The sequence below is a fragment of the Aphis gossypii genome, chromosome 2 (genome assembly GCF_020184175.1).
Source record: "Aphis gossypii isolate Hap1 chromosome 2, ASM2018417v2, whole genome shotgun sequence".
Classification (NCBI taxonomy): Eukaryota; Metazoa; Arthropoda; class Insecta; order Hemiptera; family Aphididae; genus Aphis; species Aphis gossypii.
In genome coordinates this window covers 6,981,488-6,997,118 of record NC_065531.1, presented here as the reverse complement: position 1 = coordinate 6,997,118, position 15,631 = coordinate 6,981,488, and the positions used below count along the sequence as shown (strand labels likewise).

At 24.5% G+C, this 15,631-nt stretch overlaps 3 protein-coding genes across 9 annotated transcripts; 2 read left to right on the top strand and 1 right to left on the bottom strand.

Moving 5' to 3' along the window:
* Positions 1-83: 83 nt before the first annotated feature.
* On the top strand, positions 84-5,108 carry LOC114125758 (origin recognition complex subunit 2). Of its 6 annotated transcripts, none has more exons than XM_050201619.1 (13): positions 84-346; positions 465-561; positions 668-736; positions 1,068-1,151; positions 1,924-2,088; positions 3,046-3,144; positions 3,241-3,372; positions 3,443-3,612; positions 3,675-3,892; positions 3,966-4,098; positions 4,182-4,425; positions 4,500-4,736; positions 4,800-5,108. In XM_050201619.1, the coding sequence occupies exons 2-13, from the start codon at positions 474-476 to the stop codon at positions 4,997-4,999; spliced, it is 1,839 nt and encodes a 612-aa protein (XP_050057576.1). In that variant the 5' UTR covers positions 84-346; positions 465-473; the 3' UTR covers positions 5,000-5,108. The 6 variants fall into 6 exon arrangements, with proteins under 6 accessions (XP_050057576.1, XP_027845328.1, XP_050057575.1 ...); XM_027989527.2 differs by having other exon boundaries at positions 84-350; XM_050201618.1 differs by having other exon boundaries at positions 85-346; positions 419-561.
* On the bottom strand, positions 4,997-12,260 carry LOC114125759 (guanine nucleotide-binding protein subunit beta-5). 2 transcript variants are annotated; one of them, XM_027989530.2, is made up of 10 exons: positions 12,076-12,260; positions 8,407-8,621; positions 8,195-8,331; positions 7,997-8,115; positions 7,693-7,822; positions 7,483-7,626; positions 7,247-7,387; positions 7,091-7,187; positions 5,493-5,659; positions 4,997-5,234 (listed from the first exon to the last, which is right to left on the bottom strand). In XM_027989530.2, the coding sequence occupies exons 2-10, from the start codon at positions 8,591-8,593 to the stop codon at positions 5,223-5,225; spliced, it is 1,134 nt and encodes a 377-aa protein (XP_027845331.1). In that variant the 5' UTR covers positions 8,594-8,621; positions 12,076-12,260; the 3' UTR covers positions 4,997-5,222. The 2 variants fall into 2 exon arrangements, with proteins under 2 accessions (XP_027845331.1, XP_027845332.1); XM_027989531.2 differs by lacking the exon at positions 12,076-12,260 and adding an exon at positions 11,971-11,985.
* Positions 12,261-12,677: 417 nt separating this feature from the next.
* LOC114125760 (DNA repair protein complementing XP-A cells homolog) lies at positions 12,678-15,516 on the top strand. Its single transcript, XM_027989532.2, has 6 exons — positions 12,678-13,042; positions 13,146-13,263; positions 14,199-14,329; positions 14,717-14,888; positions 14,944-15,061; positions 15,128-15,516. Exons 1-6 carry the CDS (start codon positions 12,933-12,935, stop codon positions 15,277-15,279), a joined length of 801 nt encoding a protein of 266 aa, XP_027845333.1. The 5' UTR covers positions 12,678-12,932; the 3' UTR covers positions 15,280-15,516.
* Positions 15,517-15,631: the final 115 nt, after the last annotated feature.

Genomic DNA, 15,631 nt, shown 5'->3' with positions numbered 1-15,631 from the left:
CTAGTCAAAAACCGAGGGAAACGGAGTATTTTTATTTTCTTAAAACAAATCTATAAAGTACTTATTAGTTTAGACTTTAGTTACGTACTACATATTTACATAATATACTAACTGTACAAGACGTCTAATACTATAAATTTAAAAATACTAGAACTATCGAATTTAAAATGTTTAAATAGTATAATAACAAAACTGTCTATTTAGTATTTACTACTATTTAATATTTATTATTTATTATTCAAGTATAATAATATGATTGATGTAGTAATGTACTGTGTATGAACTACTATAATCTTTATTAAAGATCTATAATTAGTAACAACTATAATTCAATAATTGGTACTGAGTAGGTAACAAATAAATGATAAATAAAAGTCTATAAAAGACATAATTTATTTGATATAGTATAAATTTCAAGGATCCTTTTTCATTTTATTTTTGCTGTATGAAAACATAAATACTAGAGTATTACGATGGAATTACCAAGTATTGATAAAATTGAAATTCAAGTGGAGTTCATTGATGATCAAGCTGTTAAACATCTAATAACAGATGACGCAAGTGAGTATTAAACAGCAATGAATAAATTTAAAAAAAATCCTCTTTTTAAAATAAAATTCAGACTGTTTTCATAAAATTAAAAATATAATACAAAAATTATTTGCAGAAAACCATTCAACCAGAAAAAATAAATCCAGTGACGCCACCTCACATAATACTGGAGTTCTAATTAAATGCAAGTAAATTATAATAATAACGGGTATTCACCTTTTTCAAAATTAAAATAAGAAATATATCAAGCCAACGGTACATCTATATACATTAAATAAAAAATAATATTTTAATTTAATTTGCTCATTTTTTTCTATCTCTTTTGTTTTGGCATAAATGTCAGATAAAAGTCAATTTCACCTTCAAAAGAATGTAATTAAATATTTATTGAATAATCTGAAACATAAAGGGAAATTAAAGTAAATTATACTGTCATTTTTGAAAATTAATGAATAATTTTTTCAGCACGATTCATGTATTTTGTTAATCAAAATGATCATTTTTTATTATTTTAGGTAATAAAACAAATCGAATATTAGATGAGACTTATGATGAAGAGTCTGATGAAAACGAACCAAATGTGACACTAAAACCCAAAGGTAATACTTATTAGCGGAGTCAGATTTAGAGGAAGGCGGAGCCCAGGGGCCCCACAATATTGTAACTAATGGTATATACAGAAAAATGTATTTGATTAAATTTACACATTGTAAAATATCCATACATCTTTGTATTTGATCTTTATTTTTCTATTTAAAATTTAATTTTCTTTTAAAAAGCAACAGCTGTTTTTGTGTTTTACATATCAATATTATTGTTTTAATATAAATTAAAATAAATGAGTTAATATAGATAGTAAAGGCTTCTGTGATGTCTATGATCATTGAGGAGTGTTGCTCATTGCATAATTATTAAATGCGTTCACAAAATATTTATTATATTGGGGTGGGAATTAGAAACTAAATATTAAAGGTTGTAGTAACATGGTTGCAATGACAAATTTTTCATTAAAAATAATTTAATCGGTAATATTAACTATAAAATACCTAATCTTTTTTTATATCATTATTTTGTTTAGACCTAAAACAAATTCAACAGTTAGTAAATTCTTATACCTTGTAAAGTTTAAAATAAACAAAGTTATAGCTAAGACAATTATAATCATAATTGTTGCTTATTTTTGACAAATAAAAAAAAAATAAAATAAAAGAATCAATTAATAATCAAAAATTGTATTGTCCTGTTTATTCTGTGGTGCCCTCACAATATATTTTGCTCAAAGGCCACTACATATCTTAATCTACCCTTGCTTAAAAGGTAATACCTACTAGCCAATAGTCATCAAATATTACACAATATTATTGTTTACAGCATTATTTGAAGATGGAGATGTCCCAGGTGAACGTATGTTTGGTTTTCATTCTAAACAAAATAAAAGGCACACAACTAACCAAAAAAATACAATTTCACAACATAGTGAAAATCACCAATATCATAACAAAGATGAACAAAAAGTGTGTAATATTCGTCCTCAAGGTAAATTATTACATTAATATTGAGGCTTTGTTATATATTATTATATTACTTTTAAATGCCTTTAAAAAACTCGTTGTTATTTATAGGAATATTAAAATGTAAATCTAAACAAAAATAATATAATAATAATTATATTAAAAGAATCATATGATATTACTTAATTGCGTTTCCAGAATATTAGGCAGTGTTTCTTAAACTGTGGGTCGTGAGAAGTTTTTTTATTATACAGATTGTGAGAAATTTATGTTTTGTTTTTAAATTCTATAGATTCTATACTATAATAAACTATGTAATTATAGAAGTATATAGGGGGTTGCGATAGATTTTTAGAAGAAAATTTGGGTCGCGGTTCTATAAAGATTAAGAACCACTGTATTAGGGGAAAGGGAGGATTTAATTTTGAATACAATAGATTTATTATTAAGTATAGTATACCACTTCTTTGAATAGATCACTAATGGGTATGTTAAATTTAAATTCTATGATCATGATTGGCTCATTAAATTTATTGATTTTAAATACAATCATAGTATTTAATTGAAAAACTAAAACCATAATTTTTGTAAGAAATATTAAAAAATTCTCCAAATTTTTTTTTGAGGTTTTTTATTTTTGTAATAATAATTTGAGAACCCATACATAATATTTTCTAGCTTTGTAATTGATTATAAAAATATCTAATAACAATTATTGAAATAAAAACACTTATCATTTTTTAAATTACATATGAAGTGTATAATTAATATTAGTCTAAATATTTTGAAAACTGAATTTTATTAAAAAAAGGGTTAGTGACATATTTATTGGTTAATATTTTTTATATAATAACTAAATATTGACAATTGATTGAGGTTTTTTAATTACTAGTAAACAATTGTAGGTAATATTTTATCAAAATACCATGGTTTTTTACTCAATTTAACAATTCTATCACTATAAATTATATGTTTGTTTTAGCTTACTCTGATGATGAAAATCAAATCAAATCAAAAAAATGTACTAGATCAAAAACTTCATCTGCTATATCCAAAATAAAAAATGAAGTATCAAACATCGGTAATAAGTAGAATATTAAATCATGTTTAAAGTAAACTGGTTTATTTTATGTATACATTATATAAATTATTAATAACCAATCATTTATTGCTACAGACTCTCCAAGAGTGACTGATGGTGCATTTGATCACGAAACACCTAAAAAATTAAAAAAAATTCATACTTCTAATATTTCTGAACAAGTGTCATCAAAAACACCTAGAACTATTCGGAAACGGATTGCAAAAGGTTAATACTTAATTTAATTGTATATTCATTTAAAAAATATTCTACAGAATATTCAATTATTCTTTTTTAGGAATAGCACATCAAAAATTTGAACAACTTAATGAATTAAATGATTCAGATTATAGTATTAGTGATGAAAGTGACAGTGACTCTAGTATACATACAAATCTTAAAACTGTGCAGCCAGAGGAAACACAAATTTCATTAAGAAGATCTATAAGAAAGAAGGATGTTCCTTTTGTATGTATATTTTGTAAATTGTGTTTACATATTTGTTTTTATTTTTACTATGTATTTTCTAGATATATAAATCAGATGAATATTTTTTATCCAAGTCAGCTAAATCTGTGAAAAAGTCTAAGACATCAGACAATACTTTGAAATTATTGAAAAATCCTGTTTTAGACAAAGAACAAGTTGATCAACTATCAGGAAATTCTTATACTAAACATGATATAAAGATAAAGACATTGTACAAGAATATTATGTCAAATTTTCCATACTGGTTGTCTTTGCTTAGGTAATTAATTACTGTTATTTTTTGTTTTTAATTCATTATGTTATACTATATTATACAGTAATTTAATTTTTAGGGAAGGGTTTAATTTACTACTTTATGGGCTTGGGTCCAAAAGGCAAATCATCAATGATTTTAGGACGTCTGTATTGGCAGAAGAGTCTGTTTTAATGATTAATGGATTTTTTCCTGGACTTACAATGAAAGAAGTATTAATTATATTTATCTTTATGATACATTTATTTGTTAACAACATGTCTGATTTTTATATACCTTATTTGATATTTTCTAGATACTTGAATCTATAACTATTGGTTTATTAGACCTAGATAGCTGTCCAGGAAGTGCTGAACTTGCAATTCAGCAAATCGAAGAAAAACTGAAATTAAAAACTTCTGAACATATTTATATTCTTATAAACAACTTGGATGGAGTTGAATTACAAAACTACAAAGCACAGCATATACTTTCAAGGATTAGTTCGTTAAAAAAAGTACATCTAATAGCTTCTATGGATAGAGTAAACTCTGCTTTAAGTTAGTGTTCTGTTTGAAATTTCGCTTATATAAAATTTTTATCGTATGTATTCAATTTTTAAATATTTTTTTAGTGTTTGATAATACAAAACTTGGGGATTACAATTTTCTTTGGATGGACTGTACCAATTTCTTACCGTATACGGTTGAAACTAATTTTATACAATCCTTAATGGTAAAAAATATTGGAACACAACATTCATTTTCAGGTTTGAACAATGTTTTCAAATCGCTTACATCCAATGCTAAAAGTATCTTATTATTACTGATTAAGGATCGTATTGAAAACAAAAATGATAAAAAATATGGAGGTAAATCATTTTTTTGTTTTATTTGTTATAAAATAATTTACGCATGTAAAATATTTAATCTAGGAGTTCCATTTTCAACTTTGTACCGTTGGTGTCGTCAACGGTTTCTAGCTAGTACAGATCTTGCTTTGAGAAGTCAGTTAACTGAATTTGTTGACCATGAATTAGTGAAATGGAAACGTGATGTTGATGTGCTTTATGTTCCTGTAGATATTGATGTGCTTGCTCAATTTTATAAGCAAAATGAAGAAGATGATGAATAAAACTCAATGTTTAGTATATTTTGTTTTAAAATTCCAAATAGAATAATTTTAATATTTAAAATAATATAATATACAACATACAATAAAAATTTATTTTTTAAATATTTAACTATTCTATGATTATATTATTATTTACTTGTCAACATTAACTCGTATAATTGTACGTAACAAATTATTACTGACTAGATCTACATTCAAAATTTTGAATTTTTCATAACTTATCTTATGCCCATACCTATAACAAAAAAAGTTGTTTATTTATTTAATACGTTATATGTCAGTCACATGCTTATTCAAAAATGATTTACATGAAATAACATGGTTATTTCAAAGTATTATTTTATAGCACTTTATTTAAAAAATAAATAGTAGATAGTTTTTGATTGAGCTAAGTTAAAGCTATTTTAAAATGTATGTTTGTTAAAATATGAGAAAAATTATACCTATTAAATAGTTGCAGAATTTGAATTATTAAATCAGCAAATATACATACACGTAAAGAAGCGTCCCAACTAGCAGAAGCCAATGCTGTTCCATCAGGTGAAAGTTTTATACTTGTAACTCTATTTTCATGTCCATATAATAAACTCACTCTTTCACATTTCAAACTGTCCCAAGCATTTATTGTATAATCTGTATAGCCTCCAAATAATATTCTACCTAAATATAGCATAATTTAAACATTATATTGATTATTTCAAATAGTGAAAAAAAATTATAATAAATCATTATAAACATTTATAATTATAATATTATTAAGGGCTGGATTTATATGTAAATGCATATTCTACAATTATACTAAAAATCAGGGCTCGTAAGTTCACATATTTGCATATAAATCTTGTTAAGATGTATTTAATGCTAGATAACATTGAAATCCATTTTTGAAGTACTTTTGATTAAGAATGTGAAGTTTTATTTTATGTGTTTTTGCATATCTCGGGGTTATTAACTTATTTGGCACATAAATGTATTTTCTATTTTATTGGGCATATTATATTTAATGTATTTTGGTAAAAATTTGATAAAAAAAATACAATAGTTTACTTTTCCGCATGGTAAATATAATATGGAAATTTTCACAACATAAAATTACTAGAAACAATGCAGTAATTATTATTTCATTTGATTAATCAGTGTATTATATTAGCATAAGTAATTAGTAATAGTTTTATTTTCTTGATACATTTATAGTAGTTTATTCTTGGTTTTAACTATTTCAGTCGTTATTGTGATGTGTGTGTCATTCAATTCATCAACATTGATAAAAAAAAATATTCAAATATTACTTATGATTTCTTCATTTTATAATCTGCATAGTTTTAGATTTTTAATGCATGTATATATTTTAGAACTTTTTAAGGCATATTTCAATGTATATTTTATCAGTTTTTAATGATTAAGTGCATGCTTATTTATGCATTTTTTTTAGGGCACAAACTTATGACTCCTAACAATATCATTATAATTTTATCTATTCATTAAAATAGTCATTTTTATGTTTGTATAAATACCTATAGTCTGTACCAAATAAGAGCGCACCGCGTTGGCGCATCCAAATGAATCGCCAAGCGACGTTTGGACTCCCTGGGCGGATCTATTCGCTCTGTGATTGGTTGCTCTAGTCGACAATGTTGCCGCCATGCATACTTTTTTACCTAACTTTTTATATTGTTGATCGTATATAACCCATTATAATGTACATTGATAAATTATCAATGAATGACGAATACTATTGGATGTTTTAGTGGTAAATTTATAAAATCTGCATGTATTTAATAAGATAACAGTAGGCTATCCATATAGAATAATACGTATTGGAACACAGAGTTTAATTAGATCTAAACTATTTTATACATATAATTAGATTGGGCAATATTTTTACTGATAATTATTTATTAATTTGTAAAAAAATAATTTTGCATACTTCAGATATGAATCTGCATGTTTTATAGATTTTTATGGTATATAAATTGAGGCTTTAATTATAATATTTAGGAAAGCCATTTAAAGCATAACACTTATCAAACTTTTATTTCATAAAATGTACCTAATATTGCGTACTTACTACTTAGATTAAATAAAACTTACCACTGACTGAAAAATCTATGGAATTAACTCCAAATAAAATACTTTCTTTTGAATACACAGCAACTTCTTTGTCTGCTCTTAGATCATACATTCGACACTAATAAATGTTAAAAATATATTAGACATATAATAAAAAGAAACAATGGTTATTATTACTGTAGAATCGTCTGATCCAGATGCTACAGCATCTCCACTTGGATGATATTTAACACTATTTATGTCAGAAAGATGACCTTCAAATGATTGAACACTTTGGCCAGTTCTCATGTCCCATAAAAGTAACATTTTATCACAACTCTAAGAAAAATAATTTATAAATATATATTTTGTGTATATAATGATTATTTATTATAAATTATAAACGTATAAACATGCTAATTGAAATAACTTACACCTGATATAAAAGTATTGCCAATTTCTGATGGTGACAAATCAATGGACATTATGTCACCTGTATGGCCATGAAAAGATTGTAACATTTGACCTGATTCAACATCCCAAAGAGCAGCAGTAGCATCTCCACTACCTGTCAAAATCTTAATAACAAAATTGAATAAAATATTAAAATGTGTTGTTAATGTGTATAAAAAATTACATATTACCTGTTGATCTGAATTTGGAAATAAGCAACAAGACATAAAATTTGTATGTGTACCAACAGTCTTCTTTTTAGCAGATGGATCTTCTTCAGGATTAGATATATTGAACACAGTTACTTTGTTATCCAAACCACTTCAAATACAAAAAAAAAAAAAATTATTTTATTAATAAAAATAATTTGGGTTCTATTTTATAATTTAACTTATTTCACAATATAATCAGGCATAGTTGGATAAGAATTTTTTCATTATTATTCAAAATAAAATACATTACAAAAATCAATGATCTACCCTAAAACAATCTTACCCGCATGCAACCAAGTTGCCTGATGGTGAATAGGCACATGCCATTACCCAAGTTGTTGGCATTGTAACAGTTTGTTCTTTTGTAGTTGTAAATGCATCCCAAATTAGTAATTTACCATCCTAGCATTTGTATGCACCAACACCAAGCAAGCATATTTTATTAAACACTTTTGCATATTTATAAATTTATAGTATGTACCTGTGAAGATGAAACAATATGTCGTTTATCTGGAGACCAATCACAACATAACATTTTAGCTTGGTTTCCTTTTAAAAGACGTCTAGGTTTTATATTAAGAAATGTAACTTCTTCTAGTCGTTCCGCAACATTTGCCACTAAAAATATTTGTATAAATCATCATTAAAAATTTAATATAGCAAATATTATAATTTTCATATCAAACTATATACATGTCACATCATTAAGTTTTTTTCTTTCTTCTTCAAGTTTATGTTTAAGGCAGTCAGCTTCACGACTCAATAATTCAACCGTTTCAGTTCGAGTATTTACGTCTAATGCCATGTCCAAATTCCAAATATTCCTTAATGCAATATCTGCCAGTGGTGGTGCTACTGAATATGACTTACAGTCTTTCATTAAGCAAAATTGTTGAATTGTTTATATTCTATAAAGATTAAATATATAAAAAATAATTATAATTGCCATAATTACTAAACAAATTATTTGTATTATATGAATATATGTATTGTTTGTAGTATTAACTATAAATTATTATACCTAATATAAAAATGATACTTTATACCAGCGGTTCCCAATTTTTTTTCCCACAGTATCCTACAGCAAATACCATAAAAGACAGAGTAAAATTTTTTTTTTATAAATTTTAAATTATTTATTATGAGCCGGGATACAGTGCTAGCGGTGCATAGTTTGGGAACCGCTGCTTTATACAATCAAGTAGAAGTATTTTTTCTAGAAGTATAACGTTAGGTTAGTTTAAAAAATAAAATCAATAACATTATCAATGACTCATCATCAATCATATATATTCCCATTTTTTAGTGTACTTAAAGACAGGATTAATTATACATAATATTATATTTTATTTTTAAATAAAATCATAAAAATAAACTAGTTCTGTTGTATATATAATTAAATAATTCAAAAGCTACTCATTCTATTTTTAATATATATGTCATAGCCACTTCATCAATTTGAAAGATCAATTTCACAAAGTGGCTATGACATATACATGCATCAAAATTATCAAAAAAATCATCTTAACAAAGTACAGTAAACAAATAATTTTTTTTAAATAATTATGTATTCAATATATTCTATAAATACATAAGAAAAAAAAAATCAAAATATCTATTTTAAAATAGGGTCTTTAGATATTATACATAAAAATTCAAAAGACCAGAATTTTTATTATAACAATATCAATAAATTAAAGAGGGGAACATGTGAATCATCTTGTTAACCTATTTATTTACTATGATGTATTTTCTTTTTCTTAACTTATAAACCAGTATGTTGAATTTTATGTCATATCTACATATTTACTAAGTAGAGTAAGTATATACTATGTAAATTTATTTTAAATTGAGTTGTTTGGGTTATGTTGTTTGAGTTATGTCACACATCTGACATCATAGTACAAAAGAAAAATAATTAAATCTGTATAATTGTTTAATACCCATGTTTTAATGAAGATAACACATAGGATAATATTAATTATCACAAACATAATATTTAGTTTATTCATAAAATTAATTTTCTCTAAACACTTAATCAGTGTTTCCCAAACTGTAATCCACACGTGTACCAGAGAACGTCCACAAATGTAAATGGAAAATATTAATATTATATAGTATATTATACAAAAACAAAAATTTAATTTTTAATAAGGGGGTCAGCAATCATTTTAACTATCTCTATAAGGTTCGGCAGAGCAAAAATTTGGGAAACGCTGCACTAAATTAATTGTCATTAGCTTATTTTTATACCAAGTATGAATCAGAAATGACATTAGAGGTTTAAAAGTACCCCATTAGAATTATAATGAAAGTTAAAGTTTTTTTTTTAATTAAAGGTTTAAAGTATAAAAGAAGTTCATTTAAAAAAAATTTAAATTCACCTATAGTCTGTATCAAATAAGAGAGCACCACTTTGGTGTCTCTAAATGAACCGCAGAGACCCCGGGTCAGGTCTATTCACTTTGTCTTTGGTCATGCTCTCTATTATGTACCTACGAGTTTTGACCGATTTTTGTGCACCGCCTGGTGCACTCTTATTTGGTACAGACTATAGAACTCAAGGTTTGTCTAGGACAATTTTACTGTTACATTTATCTTATTTTTACAATTTAAAATGCCAATAATTAAAAAAGCAAGCTAATGATTTATTATTCATAAAATCATAATTCATAATAAAAATGTTGTTTTTTTCCATAAATGCTTTTATATCAACAGGTCAACCAGTTCAAATTATGATTTAATACATACAATCTTTAATTTGAAATTGCATGCATCTAAAATTTGTTATACTACATGTTAAATGACAACTTTTTTATAATAAACATAATTATTATATGAATACATAAATATATATATTTACAGCTGTCATATAGTATGCAATCTATTGCAAATAAATAAATTAAAAATTATATCATAGAGTAAATTCCACAAAAAAAAATTAATAATTTAAAGAAATAGATATTATGGTAAAATATAGTACTTATTAGTTATAAATAAAAATGCTTAATAATTGTGTCTAAATTATTATCAAGAATGTGGAATATTGTGTTGTTTTATTTTCATTAAGAGTAGCAACTGGTCAAAGAACAAAAACTTCTAAAACTTCTCCTATTCTTACCCCTCTCCTTATGTACATATAAATTCAAATCACTTCCACACTTTCACTTGATATTCGCATTTTTCAGTATTTGTCAAAACATTATCACAAATCTTAAAACTTGTGTAAAAACTGGCCGGCTGCAGAGTACATAGAAAATTATTTCCTATGACATACCAATAGGTATACCAATGTTATGTAATATATTGGTTAATATGTAACCAATAATTCTACAGCAGTCGGTAGACTGCATACTATATGATAGCCTATATTTACTTTTTATTATCTGAAATTTATCTACTTTAAAAGTAATTTAATACAATATATAATAATATAAATATGAATAAAAATAATGTAAAATAAATAAATACAAAAATTTAAGACATAAAAGCTAGAAATTATACATTTTTTTATTGAATTAGTAAGGGTCCTACATTAAAAATTATTTTTCTTTTTATATTTCATAATAATGGTTACATGTGATTATACAAATACTATTGAGTTGATTTTAATAAATAATTTATGGTACAATATACCATCAACATATTAAGAAATAAAAATAGAGAGCTAGATGGTTTATTGAACATTTATTGATCACAATGTATAATTTAAATATTTAATAAACAAATAAATTACAATAATTTTTGAAATTAATTTAGTTCCTTATTTGTCAACGATTATTTATAATACATTTTAGAGTAGAAGTAGTTTTTATTTTTATTTTTTTTGTTTTCATATTAAAAAATTATGTATTTACTCAAGAAATAAATGTTATTTTAAACATAATACAATAACGTATTTTTTTAAGTTTAAATAAAATTAATATTTGCTTAGTGTTGTACATAAATACTATGTTTACTAGTATACAATATTATGATATATTATTTTTTAACCATAGACTAATAAGTGTTCTAATAAATATAATTTGTTCATCTATTTAATTTATTAAAAAATATAAACCAAATAACAATTATTTCATTAAATAAATCACAGCTGAATTGAGTAACTAATTAATTTTATCTTTCCTAGTTTGTAAACATAATATTAAATAAATAAAAACGATTCTAAATTAAAATTTAAGCATTAAATAAAAGATAATATAATATCAGTCTTTTAACTATTTATAATAATTAAAAATAATATATTATGATCCGTACCGTCATAGTTTCATCCAAGTAGAGACAGAGAGAATGATAGAGAGTGAGAAAATGAGTAAGTGTGTGAGAGAGTGAGTGCAAGGGGCAGAAACTTTAAACGCTTACCTCGTTCAATTTATCTCCTATTCAGGATAATCTCCACTGAAAAAAATCATTTCACTGTAACAAGTAAAGATCATTTATTAATTATTTTTTTATTGAAACTGAAATCCTTTCGGAGACGGCAAAGGCAGCTATAGAATTTATAATCAATATGTAAGCACAGCCGACTTGACCGTCAGTCTGCAACTCAGCTGGACAATTTTGAGTTTTCTCAGATTTTAATGATTTTATTTCGTATTATCAAAAAACTTTCCAAGCTGAGCAACATTTTCCGTATTTCTCACAATTTTCAGTTTTTGTATTTGGGTAATACCATGTATTACCATCTCAAGTACTGAACATTGGTTTATGGTAACTCCAGTTAGCCTTGTTATTTCACGGTAACTCTGGCAACCCACTGATAACAACAAATAAATAACAACTTTGGAACTTGCAAGTTAGATTAAGATTATGAAAATGTTGAAAATTCAAAATGATTAAGTGAAATATATTATATAATTATTAATTATTAATCAAGTTTTTATGTTCATATTTTAAGTTTTCAGTTAAATACTTAAATACACAAGTAGTTAGTAATTAGTAGTTACTAAATAAATACTAGTTACCTATAAAAGTACATAATATAGGGTATAATTATTAAATATAGATAGATACTTATTATTATAGTTGTTGAAAAATATTTGATTACCTATTAACTTTTAACAAAATAGTGTAACAACTGTAATTTTACTTAGGTAGTAATTTCAATCGTCAATCACAATCATTAATTAGTTTGTATTAGCTAAAACAATCGTTCTGCAGCTATCATTGTACGCAAATTATAATAATTATAATATATCATATTGGAATTCCTGATTAAAATGGAACTAACAGAAGATCAGAGAAAACGTATAGAAGAAAATAGAAAAAAAGCATTGTTAATAAGACAAGAAAAATCGAAAGCTAGATCAACTGCACAACCTTACCAAAAGTAATAGATTTATTTTAAAATATATATTTCAATTATTTTATGTATTAATATTTAATAGCCTTAACATACACCAATTTTTAATAACTAAAATTTTCTGTTGAAGGCCCATAGTATCAAATAAAGATAAAAGTCATCAAATCACAGTTGCTGGCCAATCATATGTAGACACTGAAGCTGGATTTTTGCTTAACGAGGATGATCTATCAGATAAAAATAAACCGGTATGATTAACGGTGGTGCTTAAATTAATGAATAATTTGTAAGATCATAACTTTAAATTTATTGACATGGTTAACCATTAAAAATATTTTTACCAAAAAAAAAAAATATAAAACAACCAAATCTAATTAGATAATTAAATGTACCTGTATGTTCTTATTAATATAGGTAATTAGTTTTATGTTTCAACGTATAAAACATATTATTTAGTACATGCTTACTTACAAATTTAATTAGAAAATGCTTATATTTAATAAGTGTTTGACCTACTAGAACAGCTGCGATTGACTAATTTTTTAAAAAAATTGAGATAAAAATATATTAATTTGAGTTATCTCAAAAGAAATATTGCTGAAGGTTACTATGATACCTGACGAATGAATATCATACCACTGTCTGAAACATATTGGCTATAATAATTTAATCATTTGTCATTCCAAAAATTGTGCTAATCCTTTTAATGAAGTTAATAAATATAAACAATTACATTTTACAGTCAATAATAAAAATCTATAAATCAAGATTTTAGTAAAAAATTTACCCATTTAGTTGATTGTTATTACTGCTCAATTAAAAAAAAAAAAAACATTACTCAATAAGAAATTTCAACAATTGGTTTATACATCATTTGGAAAATATAAAATAAGTTTGTTTTAAAATTTAATAATATGTACATAATTATTATATTTAATTATTTTATGTGAAATTTTTAACAATTTGTTTCATATCAAACACCAATTATTATTATTTTTATCAGTACAAATTCTATTTTTTGCCCACTAAGTTATATACTAAACCTGAAAATGTCCAGGTCATGCTAAACAAATTTGGTTATATTTACTTAATAAAATGCATTTATTTTAGTAATTATTATTTAGATTCACATGAGTACATCCTTACTAATTAATATTTAAATAGTTTATTTAATTTAATTTAGATAATATTAGCATCAACACCTAATCCAATATTATCAAAAGCTGAACAGCCTGTATGCCTTGAATGTAATCATGAATTTGGTATTTCTTACTTGATGACAAATTTTGATCATCCTGTCTGTGATAGATGCAAGTATGTAATAATATATAAAATTTAGGTTTTTAATAAATATAATATAATACAATTTAATGCAGTGGTTTTCAATCAGTATGCTGGAAGCAGTGCAAGCGTTTTTGAAGTGTTTCAAATATTAAATATTTCATAGAATACATATGGATAGGTACGCCATAAAATTTTTTGTAGGAGATGAAGTATGTCATTTTGTAAAAAGGTTGAAAACCACTGTTAAGTGTTTTACAGTGAAACTTCTATATAATAACCACTAAAAATTGAACATGAAAATAAAAAAGTTTACAGGATTCATTATACTAGAAGTTACATTGTAAATTTACAAATTATGTTATATAGTTAAACATTTTCGTACATCCGTAGTATAAATATGAATTTTGTTTTAAATAGGGATAAGTTTGGAAAAGAAAAATTTGATTTAATTACCAAGACAGAAGCTAAAAAAGAATATTTATTAAAAGATTGTGATATTGATTTACGTTCACCTCCACTTAGGTTTATTCTTGGCAAAAATCCACACAATTCCAGATGGGGTGAAATGAAATTATATCTTTTACTTCAAGTGGGTAGAAATAACTTTGATATTGTAACATATGAATAATATGTTATACTTATAGGTAGAAAAAAGGGCATTAGAAGTTTGGGGTTCTGAAGAAGAAGTAGAACGACAAATTGAACTAAGACAAGAAAAGCAAAAGGCTTCAAAGTTAAAAACATTCAAAAAAAAAGTTAAAGGTATGTCTAGTATGAATGTATCATAGTTGTTTATGATACATTGTTCTATAATTATTTATTTTTCAGAATTAAGAATGTCAACAAGAAGTAGTTTATACACTAAAGTCACAAAAGCTTCTCATCAACATGAATATGATACAGAGATATACAATGAAGAAGATAATTATGAACGTACTTGTACTTCTTGTGGATTTCATGAAATTTTTGAAAAAATGTAAATAATATCAAATAAGAATAAAAATGTACAGAACTACCAATATTATATTTAAAAATTATTATTTTTGTAAATTATTAAATCTTATTATAGTATGTCTTGAATTTAAGCTTTCCAATATTGAGAAGCTTAAAAATTAAAAAAAATTATGTACCTATAATAAAATATAATTTTGATTTTTTGTAAATTAATTTAAACTATATATGTATACAATTTAGTATAAATATAAGCGATACTTTCATTTTTTTTTTTTTTTTAGGATAAAATATTATATCTTGTTGAGATAATTAATCCTTATTAAATTAATAAATATTTACATTAATTGTTATTAACAAATAATTGTTAAAACTATTAAC

Excerpts from the sequence above, each read along its gene's own strand:
- LOC114125759 (XM_027989530.2), bottom strand. The coding sequence starts at position 8,593 with ATGAAAGACTGTAAGTCATATTCAGTAGCACCACCACTGGCAGATATT. Across the intron at positions 7,823-7,996 it reads GGCAACTTGGTTGCATGCGG|TGGTTTGGATAACAAAGTAA; the intron begins GTAAGATTGTTT and ends TTGTATTTGAAG. Across the intron at positions 7,627-7,692 it reads TTCCAAATTCAGATCAACAG|ATTTTGACAGGTAGTGGAGA; the intron begins GTAATATGTAAT and ends TTTGTTATTAAG.
- LOC114125758 (XM_050201619.1), top strand. The coding sequence starts at position 474 with ATGGAATTACCAAGTATTGATAAAATTGAAATTCAAGTGGAGTTCATT. Across the intron at positions 1,152-1,923 it reads TGTGACACTAAAACCCAAAG|CATTATTTGAAGATGGAGAT; the intron begins GTAATACTTATT and ends TATTGTTTACAG. Across the intron at positions 3,893-3,965 it reads TACTGGTTGTCTTTGCTTAG|GGAAGGGTTTAATTTACTAC; the intron begins GTAATTAATTAC and ends TTTAATTTTTAG.
- LOC114125760 (XM_027989532.2), top strand. The coding sequence starts at position 12,933 with ATGGAACTAACAGAAGATCAGAGAAAACGTATAGAAGAAAATAGAAAA. Across the intron at positions 13,043-13,145 it reads ACTGCACAACCTTACCAAAA|GCCCATAGTATCAAATAAAG; the intron begins GTAATAGATTTA and ends TTTCTGTTGAAG. Across the intron at positions 13,264-14,198 it reads TATCAGATAAAAATAAACCG|ATAATATTAGCATCAACACC; the intron begins GTATGATTAACG and ends AATTTAATTTAG.